At 41.9% G+C, this 18,049-nt stretch overlaps 1 protein-coding gene across 1 annotated transcript; it reads left to right on the top strand.

Moving 5' to 3' along the window:
- The first annotated feature begins 9,626 nt into the window (after positions 1 to 9,626).
- LOC139384158 (protein FAM181A-like) lies at positions 9,627 to 10,770 on the top strand. The gene is made up of 2 exons (XM_071128855.1): positions 9,627 to 9,654; positions 9,856 to 10,770. The coding sequence occupies exon 2, from the start codon at positions 9,937 to 9,939 to the stop codon at positions 10,768 to 10,770; it is 834 nt and encodes a 277-aa protein (XP_070984956.1). The 5' UTR covers positions 9,627 to 9,654; positions 9,856 to 9,936.
- The last annotated feature ends 7,279 nt before the right edge of the window (positions 10,771 to 18,049 follow it).

Genomic DNA, 18,049 nt, shown 5'->3' with positions numbered 1-18,049 from the left:
CCAGTCATTGGCAGCAGAGAACTGGAAGGAAAGGTGGCCAAAGTAGGAATTGGCTTTGGGGGAAATATACCTGCTGGAGCGCGTGCTATGGGTGGGTGCTGCTATGGTGACCAGTGAGCTGAGATTAGGCGGGGCTTTACCTAGCAAAGACTTATAGATGACCTGGAGCCAGTGGGTTTGGCGATGAATATGAAGCGAGGGCCAGCCAACGAGAGCATACAGGTCACAGTGGTGGGTAGTATATGGGGCTTTGGTGACAAAACGGATGGCACTGTGATAGACTGCATCCAATTTGCTGCGTAGAGTGTTGGAGGCTATTTTGTAAATGACATCGCCGAAGTCAAAGATCGGAAGGATAGTCAGTTTTACGAGGGTATGTTTGGCAGCATGAGTGAAGGGTGCTTTGTTGCGAAATAGGAAGCCAATTCTAGATTTAATTTTGGATTGGATATGCTTAAATGTGAGTTTGGAAGGAGAGTTTACAGTCTAACCAGACACCTAGGTATTTGTAGTTGTCCACATATTTTGAGTCAGAACCGTCCAGAGTAGTGATGCTGGACGGGCGGGCAGGTGCGGGCAGCGATCGGTTGAAGAACATGCATTTAGTTTTACTTGCATTTAAGAGCAGTTGGAGGCCACGGAAGGAGAGTTGTATGGCATTGAAGCTCATCTGGAGGTTAGTTAACACAGTGTCCAAAGAAGGACCAGAAGTATACAGAATGGTGTCGTCTGCGTAGAGGTGGATCAGAGAATCACCAGCAGCAAGAGAGACATCATTGATATATACAGAGAAAAGAGTCAGCCCGAGAATTGAACCCTGTGGCACCCCCATAGACACTGCCAGAGGTCCAGACAACAGGCCCTCCTATTTGACACACTGAACTCTATCTGGGAAGTAGTTGGTGAACCAGGCGAGGCAGTCATTTGAGAAACCAAGGCTGTTGAGTCTGCCGATAAGAATGTGGTGTTTGACAGAGTCAAAAGCCTTGACCAGGTCGATGAATACAGCTGCACAGTATCGTCTCTTATTGATGGTGGTTATTATATTGTTTATGACCTTGAGCGTGGCTGAGGTGCACCCAGGACCAGTTCGGAAATCAGGTTTGCGAAGCGGGGAAGGTCGATGGGATTCAAAATGGTCAGTGATCTGTTTGTTAACTTGGCTTTCGGAGACCTTAGAAAGGCAGGGTAGGATAGATATAGGTCTGTAGCAGTTTTAGTCTAGAGTGTCTCCCCCTTTGAAGAGGGGGATGACCGCAGCGGCTTTCCAATCTTTGGGGATCTCAGACGATACGAAAGAGAGGTTGAAAAGGCTAGTAATAGGGGTTGCAACAATATCGGCAGATAATTTTAGAAAGAAAGGGTCCAGATTGTCTAGCCCGGCTGATTTGTAGGGTCCAGATATTGCAGCTCTTTCAGAACATCAACTATCTGGATTTGGGTGAAGGAGAAATGGGGAGGCTTGGGCAAGTTGCTGTGGGGAGTGGAGTGCTGTTGATCGGGGTAGGGGTAGCAAGGTGGAAAGCATGGCCAGCCGTAGAAAAATGCTTATTGAAATTCTCAATTATCATGGATTTATCGTGGTGACAGTGTTTCCTAGCCTCAATGCAGTGGGCAGCTGGGAGGAGGTGCTCTTATTCTCCATGGACTTTACAGTGTCCCAGAACCTTTTGTAGTTTGTGTTACAGGATGTACATTTCTGTTTGAATAGCCTTTGCTTTCCTAACTGCCTGTGTATATTGGTTCCTAAATTCCCTGAAAAGTTGCATATCGCCGGGGCTATTTGATGCTAATGCTAATGCCACAAGATGTTGTTGTGCTGGTCAAGGGCAGTCAGGTCTGGAGTGAACCAAGGGCTATATTCATTCCTGGTTCTACATGTATTGAACGGGGCATGCTTATTTAAAATGGTGAGGAAAGCACATTTAAAGAATAACCAGGTACCCTCTACTGAAGGAATGAGGTCAATATCCTTCCAGGATACCCGGGCCAGGTCGATTAGAAAGGCCTGCTCGCTGAAGTGTTTTAGGGAGCGTTTGACAGTGATGAGGGGTGGTTGTTTTACCGCAGACCCATTACGAACGAAGAAAATGAGGCAGTGATCGCTGAGATCCTGGTTGAAGACAGCAGAGGTACATTTGGAGGGCATATTGGTTAGGATTATATCTATGAAGGTGGCCGTGTTTACGGATTTGGGGTTGTACCTGGTAGGTTCATTGATAATTTGTGTGAGATTGAGGGCATCAAGCTTAGATTGTAGGATGGCCGGGGTGTTAAGCATGTCCCAGTTTAGGTCACCTATCAGCACAAGCTCAGAAGATAGATGGGGGGCAATCAATTAATATATGGTGTCCAGGACACAGCTGGGGGCAGAAGGTGGTCTATAGCAAGCAGCAACGGTGAGAGACTTGTTTCTGGAAAGGTGGATTTTTAAAACTAGAAGCTCAAATTGTTTGGGCACAGACCTGGATAGTAAGACACAACTCTGCAGTCTATCTCTGCAGTAGATTGCAACTAGATTGTTATAGTTAGGGATGTAAATGTCAGGGTCTTCCTAAACCAGGATTCAGACATGGCTAGGACATCTGGGTTGGCAGAGTGCGCCAAAGCAGTGAATAAAACAAACTTAGGGAGGAGGCTTCTAATGTTAATTCAAAACAACAGAAATCTCATAATTAAAATTCCTCAAAGATACAAGTATTTTACAACATTTTAAAGATAAACTGGTTGTTAATCCCACCACAGTGTCTGACATCAAAAAGGCTTTACGATGAAAGCACACCAAACGATTATGTTAGGTCTGCACCTAGTCACAAAAAAACACAACTATTTTTCCAGCCAAAGAGAGGAGTCACAAAAAGCAGAAATATAAATAAAATTAATCACTAACTTTTGATGATCTTCATCAGATGACACTCATAGGACTTCATGTTACACAATACATGTATGTTTTGTTCGATAAAGTTCATATACAGAAATCTCTGTTTACATTGGCGCGTTGAGTAGTTACAAAACATCCGGTGATTTTGCAGAGAGCCACATCAATTTACAGAAATACTCATAATAAACATTGATAAAAGATATAACTATTATGCATGGAATTATAGAAGCTTTACCGAAAAAGCACACCATGCAATAATCTGAGTACAGCGCTCAGACAACAAATCAAGCCATACAGATATCCGTCACGTTGTGGAGTCAACAGAAGTCAGAAAAAACATTATAAATATTCACTTACCTTTCATGATCTTCATCAGAATGCACTCTCAGGAATCCCAGTTCCACAATAAATGTTTGATTTGTTTGATAAAGTCCATCATTTATGTCCAAATACCTCATTTATGTTCGCGCGTTTAGCCCAGTAATCCACATTTATGACGCGCAGGCCAGACAAAAAGTCAAAAAGTTCCGTTACAGTTCGTAGAAACATGTCAAACGAAGTATAGAATCAATCTTTAGGATGTTTTTAACATAAATCTTCAATAATTTTCCAACCGGAGAATTCCTTTGTCTTCAGAAATGCAATGGAACGCAAGCTAACTCTCACGTCAACGCGCGTGACCAGCTCATGCCACTCTGACAGACCACTGACTCATTCAGCTGCCATTCCCCCTTCCTTCACAGTAGAAGCATCAAACAAGGTTCTAAAGACTGTTGACATCTAGTGGAAGCCTTAGGAAGTGCAATTTGACCCCATAGACACTGTATATTCGATAGGCAAAGAGTTGAAAAACTACAAACCTCAGATTTCCCACTTCCTGGTTGGATTTTTTTCTCTGGTTTTTGCCTGCCATGAGTTATGTTATACTTGCAGACATCATTCAAACAGTTTTAGAAAGTTCAGAGTGTTTTCTATCCAAATCTACTAATAATATGCATATATTTGCAACTGTGCCTGAGTAGCAGGCAGTGCACTCTGGGGACCTTATTCATCCAAACTACTCAATACTACCACTAGCTTAACATGCATGAAACCAAGGCTTTTACGGTTACAGAAGTCAACAAATGAGAGTGCCTGGGGAATGGGAGTGGAGCTGGGCCCTGCAGGGTGCCTGAATGAACCTCTACATCACCAGAGAAACAGAGGAGGAGTAGGATAAGGGTACGGCTAAAGGCTATAAGAACTGGTCGTCTAGTACGTTCGGAACAGAGAGTAAAAGTATCAGGTTTTACCGTGCAGTAACAGAGAGAACAGTCTATAACTTTTCAGCTTCCTGAGGGGGAAGAGGTGTTGTCATGCCTTCTTCGTGACTGTGTTGGTGTGTGTGGACCATGATAATTCCTTAGTGATGTGGACACCGAGGAACTCGAAGCTCTCAACCCACTCCACTACAGCACCAATAAAATGTGGATATGGGTGTGCTCGGCCCTCCGTCTTCTGTAGTCCACGATCAGCTCCTTTGTCTTGCTGATGTTGAGGGATAGGTTGTTGTCACTGACCTCCTCCTTTATAAGTTGTCTCATCGTCGTCGATGATCAGGCCAACCACCGTCATGTCGTCATGCTTAGTCCCCTCACCATTGCTGCTTGCGGCAATGCAGTTGTGGTTGAACAGGGAGTACAGGAGGGGACTAAGCATGCATCCCTGAGGGGCCCCTGTGTTGAGGTTCAACATGGCAGATGTGTTATTGCCTGCCCTCACCACCTGGGGTAACCTGTACATGATATAAAGGAAACATAAACTAAAAAAACAAACGGTTTCAAGAATTTCTGGGTTTGCTCTTAAGTAATTATAACATGTTCAAAGTAACTCCAGTTGCAGAGGGAGGTGTTCAGTCCCAGGGTCCTGAGTTTAGTGATGAGCTTGGAGGGCACTATGGTGTTGAACGCTGAGCTATAGTCAATGAACAGCATTCTCACATAGGTATTCGTCTTGTCCAGGTGGGAGAGGACAGTGTGGATTACAAAAGAGATTGCATCATCTGTGGATCTGTTGGGGCAATATGCAAATTGGAGTGGGTCCAGGGTGTCTGGGATGATGGGTTTGATGTGAGCCTGAAGAAAGCACAGCGATGCCGAAACTTTGGTGATTTATCCAATAAATTACTGGGAGTTTATATATAGTACGTGACTCTATTTTTATAGTTGATGTGAGCCATGACCAACCTTTCAAAGCATTTCATGGCTACAGGTGCGAATGCTACAGGGCGAGTCATTAAGACAACATACAGTGCCTTGCGAAAGTATTCGGCCCCCTTGAACTTTGCGACCTTTTGCCACATTTCAGGCTTCAAACATAAAGATATAAAACTGTATTTTTTTGTGAAGAATCAACAACAAGTGGGACACAATCATGAAGTGGAACGACATTTATTGGATATTTCAAACTTTTTTAACAAATCAAAAACTGAAAAATTGGGCGTGCAAAATTATTCAGCCCCTTTACTTTCAGTGCAGCAAACTCTCTCCAGAAGTTCAGTGAGGATCTCTGAATGATCCAATGTTGACCTAAATGACTAATGATGATAAATACAATCCACCTGTGTGTAATCAAGTCTCCGTATAAATGCACCTGCACTGTGATAGTCTCAGAGGTCCGTCATCAAAAATAACTTGAATAATTGGATTTGGTGCTAACAGCGTTCTTAAATGCCAGGTCTTGTCCAACTTATCTCATGACAGAGGGGCTGCGAGCTCTGTAATTTATATTGCACTAGTCAGTAGAACCTTAAATGCCAACCCTCCCCTCTGGCCGCCACCTTATAATGAGCAGATTGCTTGTCATATAGGCATATAACAACGGTGCTTTGACTTGATTAAATGTGTATATATATATATATATATATATATATATATATACGAAGAAGGAAATATTGAGTCTGAAATTGGGTGTTAGAAATATTAATTAAATACCACATCAAAAATATATCCCCTTTGCCACTGCAATAGAAAAGTCAATAGAGTTCGATGTGCTGTGTAAATAGTCATACCTTCATTCATGGTCCATAAATTAAAGTCAACATTCATTTATTACCCTCCATACATAGTATTTTCCCCCATCATGTTTAGTTACCACAGGAATGGATAATGATGTGAGGAAAGTAGACTAGACATCACATTAAAGAGTTAATTGACATCAGGCTAGCCAGTGTTTTCCCCTCCAGAGTGTTTAGAGTAGATTTGTCTAATTAGAAGAAGTAATTGACCTTTAGTATGCATAAACCATTTCCACTCTGTGCTGATCATGGAGATATGCGAAGAGGAGGATAATTATATGGAGACAAGCAGGTAAGGAGAGTACAACATTGGCTTGTCCACTGAGGTCGTGAGAGAGACACTGTAAACATGGACTAGACTCAGTGGATAACGGTGTCCTGTTATTTACAGAAGACTGCATGCACATCCAAACTGTTACGCAACTTTCCTCTCTAAATGTTCCTTCAGAAGGGTCTGCAATTGGCCAACCTGGTCTCAGAACAAAACGTGTTATACAATGTATGTTACTAAAATCAGTGCAACTCCAGTTAATATATGTTACATTAGGTTACATTACATTGGTCTACCAATGCAATAGCAGTCGTACAATATGATAGGAATTGTAGGACGTATGGTATGTTACGAATTACAATTTGTATGATACAGTGCCTTGCGAAAGTATTCGGCCCCCTTGAACTTTGCGACCTTTTGCCACATTTCAGGCTTCAAACATAAAGATATAAAACTGTATTTTTTTGTGAAGAATCAACAACAAGTGGGACACAATCAATCATGAAGTGGAACTGCTGCTATCAAATGTGCACATCCAGAGAGGATTGCATTAAAGCTGATTACACATTGATGAGTACTGGCACGGCAGTAAAAATACCTTTTCAGATTCTGAAGTCTTAAGTGTTGGCATACATGTCTTCTCAAGATGGTTTGAGTTCTTCTGAGGGAGCTGTTTAGTGGTTTTGCTCCTCTATCCTCCACTCCAGTCTATCCCTGCATCGACATTGATTAACAGACAAGAAAGAAGCTCTACATCATCCACTTCCTGCCCTGCTTACTCAATTTGATTTCAGCAACCACAAAACACCTGCCAGTGCCACAACACCATCCTTCACATCCACACGCTCCATAGAGACAAACATCACACATAATTCAGGTTAAGACTCTCATGCTGTCTTTTGCTAATCAAGATAGATTGGTTGTTTACCTTATTACAGCATCATACAGTGTAGTCTATAGTGCAGACTATAGAATGAAGTACTCATACCCACTAAAGACCTGTCATCTTGTGACCAGTCCTTGTAAAATACATTTTTAATCCCAATGGGGTAACCTGTACATGATATAAAGGAAACAAACTAAAAAGACAAACGGTTTCAGGAGTTTCTGGGTTTGCTCTTAAGTAATTATAACAATTTCAAAGTAACTACTGATATTGTTCAATAACATCAAAAATATGGTCCCTCAGTGTTATTATTTTAAACAAAGCTTTATACAGCACTGACTTGCTTGTCCTCATTTACTGCATTCTAGACTGTAGAGGTGTATTGCCATCTAGTGGCAGAGTTGATAATGTAAGAATAATCTGATTTACCCAAATACTGTATATTTATTCTTGTGCATCATCACATGACAATTAGGGGGTAAGTGGTTAGAGAATAAAATACTAAAAACACTATAATATGATGCAATATGTGTCAGGATATGATATTAACATAAATAACAAATTAATATAATGTTGATACTAAAGTAATTACAGCATTACTACATGTACAAGTGTCATAATGTAAAGTGTTTATTAGTGATGCTGGAGTGTGGAAGTATGCAGGCTGGAGTGTGTTAAGTGGATGTGCCGTATGATAATGAGGGTGCTGGTGTAACACCCAGAGAGCAGGGCTGTCTGGGGGTCAGAGGGCAAGGGGGAGTCTTGTGCTGTCAACTCAGTGACCGATTGGCAACCAAGAACCAGGGAGGTTGTTGTGGTGTTTGTGTGATTACAATCTGATCTGTCTAATAACAGCAACACAAAGTTACAAGAGTACCGGAAATAAGTGTTATTACACAAGGATAAGAGCAACAGTGTTTTACAGTGATTGACTTTGAATTGATTAGTGCTTCCTTTCCGGTCATAATTCTGATGAGGTTCAGCACTTCATTATTCTATCATCTACCCTGGGTCCCATAACACATCACACCCAATCTGAAATGGCTTACAAACCTCTCTTCCATCCATCTTACTCAAACTGGCATGAGGACAGGGACACATAGTGGGATTTATTGTTTATTGGTGCCACTATACTTCCCCTTTCTCTCTCTCAGTCACTTCAAAAGCACAGGAGTAGGGCGACAGGGCAGGGGAGGGGTGCACAATTGTTAATTGGCCCTTTGAGAGGAACAGAGAGGTGAATGAAGAAGAGATGGGGACAGTAGGGTCCTGTTGCCTCTCCAAGGGCCAACAGCCTGAGCAGTAGATGAGAGATCACCCCATCATACCAGGCACTGGACTAGTCAAGATACATTATGGAGGTTATACATCCTGAGAGAAATAACAAGTTAGTATAGTTTTAGTTGTAACATATGATATGCCAATAGAGACATTGCAGGTGCAAACATTACAATATATTAACTTTTAATTTGACTCTGAGAAATCTGCAGTTCTGCAGTCAGGGCTGATGGCAGCAGAGCGGTATTGTGGTTATGGTCATGCTGAAACGGTTGCCTCAACGGTTGCCTCAACTCTCATGCCACACTGATGCAAGAGGTGGTTGTTCAATGGAACGATAGGTACTCTTTTTTTCTTCAATAAGGGGATGGACCTAAATTAGCATTTCACAGGTCCCCTTTTCCTCCTCTATTGCAACCTTCCCCGCAGAGCCCTTGCTTTCCCCGGGGATTGTCCTGTTTTTGGCACTTGTTGCCGTTGGCAGGGTGACAGTATTCGAGTGTGCAAACTTGTGCTATTGTCCACGGGCCAGAAGGAGCCATGGAGACCCACTAATATGACACAGGAAAATGTTTACTGATGGCAATTCTATGGGCTTTGTCTAACTCTTTCTCCTTCATGACGACTCGATTTAAGTCTCTAAATGTTTGACTACAAATGCAGGAGTGCTATCCAGCTCCTTTCCTTTTGTCCCGCGAGGTTTGAATGAGTAATTCAGCTTTTGTGTCGCTCGATTGAGGGGGCAAATAGAAAGACAAGATTCTTGAGCGATCAACCCCCCTTTCCATGGATATGTGCTCTTTAGATCCCCCTCCCCACTCCCACCAAATCCTACATCTGACAGCACTCTGGAGGGAGGGGGGGGGGGGGGGGGGGGGGGGGCTAGATCACAACAGTTGAAATTGTCTCGCAGGGATGAAGCATACCCATACCATTAACAGCCTATGTCAGACTAATCATGCACGGTAGTTCTTGGGGCATATTTAGAAGTTTGGATAAACTATTGTAAGGGTGTTCCATGAGCGCGCGGAAGACCGGGCAGAAATATTGCATCTATTAGCCGCTTTTCTTGGAGGATCTCCGTGACAACAATTTGCGATGGCAAAGAATTCAATACCGGGGGCTCGGAGGCTGATTGGGGTGCATTGTGAGGGGACTGAGGTCGCTGATTGGTTCAAGGAAAGCACCAACACTACACGCAGTTTATATTCATTCAACTTGTTGAAGCACTCAGACTACTTCTGGGAGAGAGACAGGAATGAGAATCCTCAACAGGGGACATGGTAAGTTTTATTTGTGGTTATGAATGGATAACTTGCAACCTACGTGTTGTTAGGCTATGCGTAATTCCTGTTTTATTAGGCCCTGTGCGTAATTGTGTGATTATTGTGGTATTCCTTATGAACTACAAATAATGTGAGTATAAAGTTCTAAATATTTTTCTTAAATATTTATATCTTATGATGCTATTCATTTTTTTTCAGATTTTAAAGATGAAGAAGAATATAATTTGCATGGACTTTTTTGGTGGTAGGCCTATGGATTAAAAATATTTACACTGTAAAATGGCAAGTGCAGACAGTGATGTGAAAACGTTACTGAACTTTGTAAACTTGGCATCCAGTGACATCAAGGCGGCTCTGGACAAATCAGCCCCTTGCAGGCGCTCTGTGGACCACAGGAAATACCTGCAGAAACAGCTCAAGCGTTTTTCTCAGAAATACGCTCGGATGCCCAGATGCCACACACACAGGTCCACGGAGTCTAGCATCGCCAAAGATGTGGTGAACAAGTCCAGCGAGTATTCATTGGAGACAATTCACCCGAGCACGACGCGCATCAATGAAAAAGGGGGTTCGGATGCGCGAGACGTAGAGAACGCAAGGATGGCTCAAACCCCAACTGTAGACAGTGATAACAGTAAGCAAGAACAGGTACCCATGAGGAAACGTCAACTCCCTGCATCGTTTTGGGAGGAACCCCGATTAGCCCAAACCAACACAGACTATTTGCAGTATGGATGGAAAAAGAGCCAATGTGTGATAGGAATCAACGATGTTGAAAAAATAAAAAAAGCTCACGAGGAACTAACACCGAGCTTGCTTCTCTCCAATAGACGTGGCTCTGTTGAGAAAGAACCGCTCAAACTGGACGTGGCCTCTCATAACGTCAATGTTTGCGGTTTCTGTCCGTTTCAGTACCACGGACACCACGTCTTTCAGAGTCACATAGTTGTTCCACAATCGGCTGTGGGACTCTGGGGGAAAGCCACAGTGGCTGAAACGGAAACACCCGACATAACACACCGACATAAGAACTACACGCATGTCGTGGTCAAACCCATACCGACTAAACCCACGGTCCCGCCATCCATTTTAAACGTGTTTGGGTTCATTTAAACACAATTACAGACGTATAATCATAGCTTAATAATTGCCTAAGCAATAATGAAGATGTAAATATTAATTTGTTTAGTTCGATATGCCATTTCTTTTTTATTTCAAACTTTGCATTTCTCTTTTTTTTAAAGAGTAGTCATAAGCACTTAAGTAGTCTTAAATTTCATACCAAACATTTCTGCTTGGAACACCTGCACCTTTACCACTTGGGTTCCATAACGTCTAAGGAATTTATTATAAAATCATAGCACCCTCTCAAACTGAAAAATGTAGACTACTTCATCTTTCTAATTTTTAAAATGGAAGGGAATTTATGTTGATATAGGAATGGAGTGACATTTGACGTTGTCCATTTTTTGATTCGTTGTGATAATCTATGCTAAAGGAGAGGTATACGGGTGTGTTGATTACCTCAGTGTATATATCTCTTAAATACACTGGTTTAAAAATGAATTGATCAAAATTACTTGTAGTTCACTTGTGTTTGTCAACAAAAAGTTAAACACAGACTGACAGATAGTTCCCCACATTATTTCTTGATATTTTTTGTTTGTAAATAATACTTGTGAAATGGAGAAATTACATTTATTTTTTAAATAAACAGTAGATCTTTAGATTTCTTTCTTTGGTTCGAACACCTTTTTCAATAGCCTTTTAGCACTGACATTTACAATATGTTACAACAACAACTCAACTATAATATACACTCATTACACTAGGTGTGTTGAAAACACACTTTCAAAACATATTACAAAATCAGTGCTGAATATCAACAAGTAAATTCCATCCAAGCAAGCACACTTCATAAAGCCTCATATTGATTGTCTCCCTTTGTTAAACTCGGCCTAAACATCTGAAAGACAGGTATTTTAAAAGCTTACCTTGAGTTAATTTTAGCTCAGTTATGCTGCACTTCTTCAGGAGACTATCAACTGCTGTGCCTTTATCTATCATCATTCGTCAGCCCATCCACACAGACCTGCAGCTCACATCCACTGTATGTGCACACGACACACACATTCCACGTGCACACGACACACATATTCTCCATTACACACATTTTGCACAATCACTACCCCGTAAATACAGTTTTAAAAATCCTGTAAACTGGTAACGTAATATACTATAAGGCACAACACACAGGAACATTGACAAGCCTTATTTGCCATCAGGGCAGAAGTCATCAAAGCTGTGTCTGGTCAGGCTGAGGTACTGCAGCAGTCTCTGGGAGGGGTAGGCTGTCCAGAGACCTGAGTCTGGACACAACCATCTGCTCATGGATCCTTAGCCTGCACAGGTGCATTAGTGGATGGGCTGACACTGAGGAAACACTGTATTAGATTGTCCCAGCTGTTTGAGTGTGTGTGTGTCTGTGTTCATTGATGTACTCACATGACTTGGTCTTGATGCTGGGCCATTCCTGCCATCCATCCAGGAGCTTGTTGAGTCTGGCACACAGTTGAACATCACCAACGTAGTCCAGCAGTAAGTCTACGATGGGCCCTGCCCAGTTACACACAGTTGATGAGATCAACTCACAAAACTAAGGGATATAAGAATGAACAGAAAAAAAAGATAATGAGCATCATGCCCCCCTCTCCCAAAAAGGCTATTTATCAAGTTCCCAGAATAATCATGATCACAATAGGAGCCTACTTTGCCTTACCTGTACTTTGCTGGCAACAAGTCATGTGCAGGTTAAAAGAGACATGTCATTGGTAGGCAGTACATTGTTGATGTCGATGACTATGCTGTCCTGGGCTGGGTGTGGGCTGCAACCATATGCACATCTTAAGTAGGCCCAGATACCACAGCCATTGACCAAAAGCCACTTGAGAAGAGGTAGGTTATTCATACAAAGTATGATAGCACTAGGGAAGGTGGTAGGACAGAATGGAATGCTGATGTTATCTCCAACTGGTGACTGGGACAAGCATGTACACAATACTGGAACAAGGGGACATTAGTACTGTACATAAGAGTAATACAAGAGACACGACAGGAGAAACACAGTGCACTCGTACATACTCATGGTGTCCATACGGAGCAGCAACATGTAGAGGTAGGATTCCTGTCTTGGTGGGTTTGTTGGCGTCTGTGATGGAAGAGAATTGCAGCTCCACTATCTCCCTGTGGCAATTTTTACTGGCCTCATACAGGGCTGTAGCACCGTCACGTCTGCATGTTGATGTCAGCACCTGAGGAAAAAGTGACTTTGGAGAAAACTGAATGAGTCTAATAAGAATGAATGTATCACCTGTCTGTGTGACTACAGTAAAAAGCCATATGTACTATAAGGCCAACCATGTCATCTGTTACAGCATTGCATACACTGTAACCTACCTTCCCTAATGAGGTATCGCATGGCCTCTACGCGTCCTTGCTGGGCTGCTACTATGAGTGCTGTAGGTATTGGGAGGATTAATGATGGCTCCTGCCCTAACCAGCTATTTTTTTGTGTGTCCATGTTTCAACCATATACAGTCCCTTGCAAAAGTATTCATCCCCTTTGGCGTTTTTCCTATTTTGTTGCATTACAACCTGTAATTTAAATTGATTTTTATTTGGATTTCATGTAAGGAACCTACTTAAAATAGTCAAGATTGGTGAACAAAAATTTCAAAAAATAAATGGAAGTGGTGCATGCATATGTATTCACCCCCTTTGCTATGAAGCCCCAAAATAAGATCTGGTGCAACCAATTACCTCCAGAAGTCACATAATTAGCTAAATAAAGTCCACCTGTGTGCAATCTAAGTGTCACATGATCTGTCACATGATCTGAGTATATATACACCTGTTCTGAAAGGCCTCAGAGTCTGTAACACCACCAAGCAAGCTGCACCATGAAGACCAATGAGCTCTCCAAACAGGTCAGGGACAAAGTTGTGGAGAAGTACAGATCAGGGTTGGGTTATAAATATTTTAAAAAACTTTGAACATACCATGGAGCACCATTAAACCCACCAAAACTCACGGACCAGGCAAGGAGGGCATTAATCAGAGAGGCAACAAAGAGACCAAAATAACCCTGAAGGAGCTGCAAAGCTCCACAGCAGAGATTGGAGTATCTGTCCATAGGACCACTTTAAGCCGTACACTCCACAGAGCTCGGCTTTACGGAAGAGTGGCCAGAAAAAGCCATTGCTTAATGAAAGAAAGAAGCAAACACGTTTGGTGTTCGCCAAACGGCGTGTGGGAAACTCCCCAAACATATGGAAGAGACTAAAATGGTCAGGTGAGACTAAAATTAATTTTTTGGGCCATCAAGGAAAATGCTATTCAAAATGCTGTTCACATTCCAGCAGGACAATGACCCTAAGCATACTGCTAAAGCAACACTCAAGTGGTTTAAGGGAAAACATTTAAATGTCTTGGAATGGCCTAGTCAAAGCCCAGACCTCAATCCAATTGAGGATCTGTGGTATGACTAAAAGATTGCTGTACACCAGCGGAACCCATCCGACTTGAAGGAGCTGGAGCAGTTTTGTCTTGATGAATGGGCAAAAATCTCAGTGTGTCACGTTCTGACCTTTATTTCCTTTGTTTTGTCGTTATTTAGTATGGTCAGGGCGTGAGTTGGGGTGGGCAGTCTGTTTGCTTTTCTATGATTTTGGGATTTCTATGTTTCGGCCTAGTATGGTTCTCAATCAGAGGCAGGTGTCATTAGTTGTCTCTGATTGAGAATCATACTTAGGTAGCCTGGGTTTCACTGTTTGTTTGTGGGTGATTGTCTATGTTAGTTGCTTGTGTCAGCACAGTTCTTATGATAGCTTCACGGTCGTTATTTGTTTATTGTTTTTGTACAGTTTACTTCGTGTTTTTCGTCATCTATTAAATGATGCATTCACACCACGCTGCGCTTTGGTCCGCTTCTTACGACGATCGTGACACAGTGGCTAGATGTGCCAAGCTTACAGAGACATACCCCAAGAGACTTGCAGCTGTAATTGCTGCAAAAGGTGGCTATACAAAGTATTGTCTTTGGGGAGGTGAACGCACGCTCAAGTTTTCCATTTCACAATAACAAATATTTTGCATCTTCAAAGTGGTAGGCATGTTGTGTAAATCAAATGATACAAACCCCTAAAAATATATTTAAATTCCAGGTTGTAAGAAAACAAAATAGGAAGGGGGTGAATACTTTCACAAGACACTGTACACATCAGCAACCACAGCTAATGAAGTAACTGAAACCCTTAAAGACTAGCAGTCTGTTTTGAAATGGGTTGACAGTAATATACTGATCCTGAACATCTCTAAAACTAAGAGCATTGTATTTGGTACAAATCATTCCTTAAGTTCTATGCCTCAGCTGAAACTGGTAATGAATGGTGTGGCTATTGAACAAGTTTAGAGATTCAATTACTTGGCATTATCTTAGATTGTAACCTGTCATGGTCAAAACATATAGATTAAATGGTTGTAAAGATGGGGAGATGTCTGTTCGTAATAAAGACTTGCTTTGCTTTTTTGACACCACACTCCAAACAGCAAGTTCTCCAGGCTCTAATCTTGATTATTGTCCAGTCATGGTCCAGTGCTGGCAAGGAAATACCTAGTTAGCTGCTGCTGGCCCAGAACAGAGCGTCACGTTTTGCTCTTCATTGTAATCAGAGGGCTGATATAAATACTATGCATGCCAGTCTCTCTTGGCTAAGAGTTGAGGAGAGAATGACTGCATCACTTCTTTTTATAAGAAACATTAATGTGTTGAAAATCCCAAATTGTTTGCAAAGTCAACTTACACACAGCTCTGACACACACACTTATCCCACCATACATGCCACCATGGGTATTTTCACAGTCCCCAAATCCAGAACAAATTCAAGAAAGCATACAGTATTATATAGAGCCCTTATTGCGTGGAACTTCCTTCCATCTCATATTGTTCAAATAAACAACAGACCTGGTTTAAAAAAAATAAGATAAAGCAACACCTCACGGCACAACGCCTCTCCCCTATCTGACCTAGATAGTTTGTGTGTATGCATTGATATGTAGGCCTCCATGTGCCTTTAAAAAAAATGTATGTAGTTCTGTCCTTGAGCTGTTCTTGTCTATTGATGTTCTGTATTATGTCATGTTTTCTGTGGACCCCAGGAAGAGTAGCTGCTGCTTTTGCAACAGCTAATGGGGATCCTAATAAAATACCTAAAATACCAAATCTCTATGTTGTCCCTGCACACTGCCTCGTGGAGCCCCGGTTACACCTCTGGTTCACTGTGGCACTGAATGACAGGATGAGGCTCACCATTTGGGGCTCCTGAGTGGCGCAGTGGTCTAAGGCACTACATCTCAGTGCAAGAGGCGACACTACAGTCCCTGGTTTGAATCCAGGCTGAATCACATCTGACCTACCCCGGGTTTTGCCGGGGTAGGCCCATGATTGTTAAGGTAAAATAAAAAATACATTAAAAAAATGTCCATGTTCTCCCACTCACACGCTAGAAGGCATCAGAGAACATTGGGTTAGACAGACTGGCAGAAGACACCATGCTTCAGTACTACATAATCCTCAAAGCCATTATCGTACCTGCTATAGCCACGTAGGGCGCTGTACCTTTGTATAGGGGAGTCTCTTTGTTCTTGCTGCTGATGTCAGGATCTGGCCCTGCCTGTAGGAGGCATTGCACACATGACAGTTGTTGCACGGAAAATGACAGGAGGAGAGCAGCCTGTTCTTAGAGGGTGTGCTTGTCAACTAATCCTGGTTGGGCTGGAGGGGAAATAATATACACATAAACAAAATGCTTTAACATGCTTTAACATCGAGTCTATAATTCAACCCAATTTAATTGAGCCCCATTAACAAAGGCAAGGATTTGCATTTAAAGACTATAAAAATTAAGCTTTCAATGTGTACCTTTCAGCAGTGCCTTTATATATTCAGCTTGGCCACAATATGCAGCCTCATGCAAAGGTATTCATCCTTCTTTGTTCTCTTTCCTCAGGCTGAGTGGTGCAGTCACTGACAGCTCTTTCACAGCTTGAGCATCTCCTCTCTGGATGGCAAACACTGTTGGATCTACATCTCTACAATGAAGAGGGAAGGCAAATGACTTGGAGACAATGCAGAATGTAATTGATGCAGGTTTGTGATACCGAGTTCTCTCATAAATCTAGTTGTTCATGTTTTTAAATAAAGAGTAAGCACGTCCGTGATTTTATTTTCTAGTGTTTAGATATAATGTAAATAATGTAGGGTCCTTGTAAATCAATAAATATTATAATTAATGACATAAAATATAAATGTTTAATAGACTGAAACAGACCCCACTAATTCAGTCCACGGGGATTGCCCTGGCTTCACAATTAACAAAATACTCACTCAGCTGACTCTGACATAAAGTATTTCTGCCGTTGCCGATCAACGCATTTCTATATTTATATTTAACCTTTATTTACCTAGGAAAGTCAGTTAACAACAAATTATTATTTACAATGACTGGCAACCGGCCAAACCCTAGCCCGGACGAAGTTGAGGCAATTGTGCGCAGCCCTTTGGGACTCCCAATTACGGCCGGTTGTGATAGAACCTGGAATCGAACCAGGGTCTAGTGACGAGATAGCACTGAGATGCATTGCCTTAAACCGCTGCGCCACTCGGGAACAACATTGTTGTATACTTTACCTAAAGACGGTTTGCTCTTGTTCCCATCATAAGAAATTGCGATAGATACTCAGAATAAAAAAATCTCATCATTATTTTAGCGCATCCACACGCGTTGTAGAGGACACGCGGCAGAGCAGCGGTCGAGCAATGACAGCAGCGGGGGGAGGATAGCCAGGGCTCAGCGGTGCATTCTGAGATTATTTTATGACCGTATTGACATGTGAAGGCACTCCAGCATCCTCCGCCCAAAGATAAAGGCAAATTGCATCAGGATACTTTGGGCATCTGTTCTCCATTACCCCGTTAGTTTTTATTATGACATTTGCAAACAAGCAGGTGTTTTTATATTTTGGTACATTAAAAATAGGTGTTATATTAATTTGACTGGAATTTTCTAATGTAAAAAATGGCCCTGGTTATTTGAACAAAATGATTAACCCAACTCCATTCGGAAAAAAAGTCAAATTATTGCTTCTTTACCATATAGCATCTGTGCAAAAATGCTGAACAGCATGGAAAGCATAACAATATGAGCATAAGTGCCTATTGCCTGTTACCACATGATGCTCTTCAGAGTTTGATGCCTATGGCTGCTGTATATCCCACCATATGAGTGATAGGGGTTCAGGTATTTATTTATATTATCTTGGCTGAAACTATATT

The sequence above is a fragment of the Oncorhynchus clarkii genome, chromosome 25 (assembly GCF_045791955.1).
Source record: "Oncorhynchus clarkii lewisi isolate Uvic-CL-2024 chromosome 25, UVic_Ocla_1.0, whole genome shotgun sequence".
Classification (NCBI taxonomy): domain Eukaryota; kingdom Metazoa; phylum Chordata; class Actinopteri; order Salmoniformes; family Salmonidae; genus Oncorhynchus; species Oncorhynchus clarkii.
Note: the sequence above shows the minus strand (reverse complement) of the source record. Positions and strands in the feature narration are given on the sequence as shown.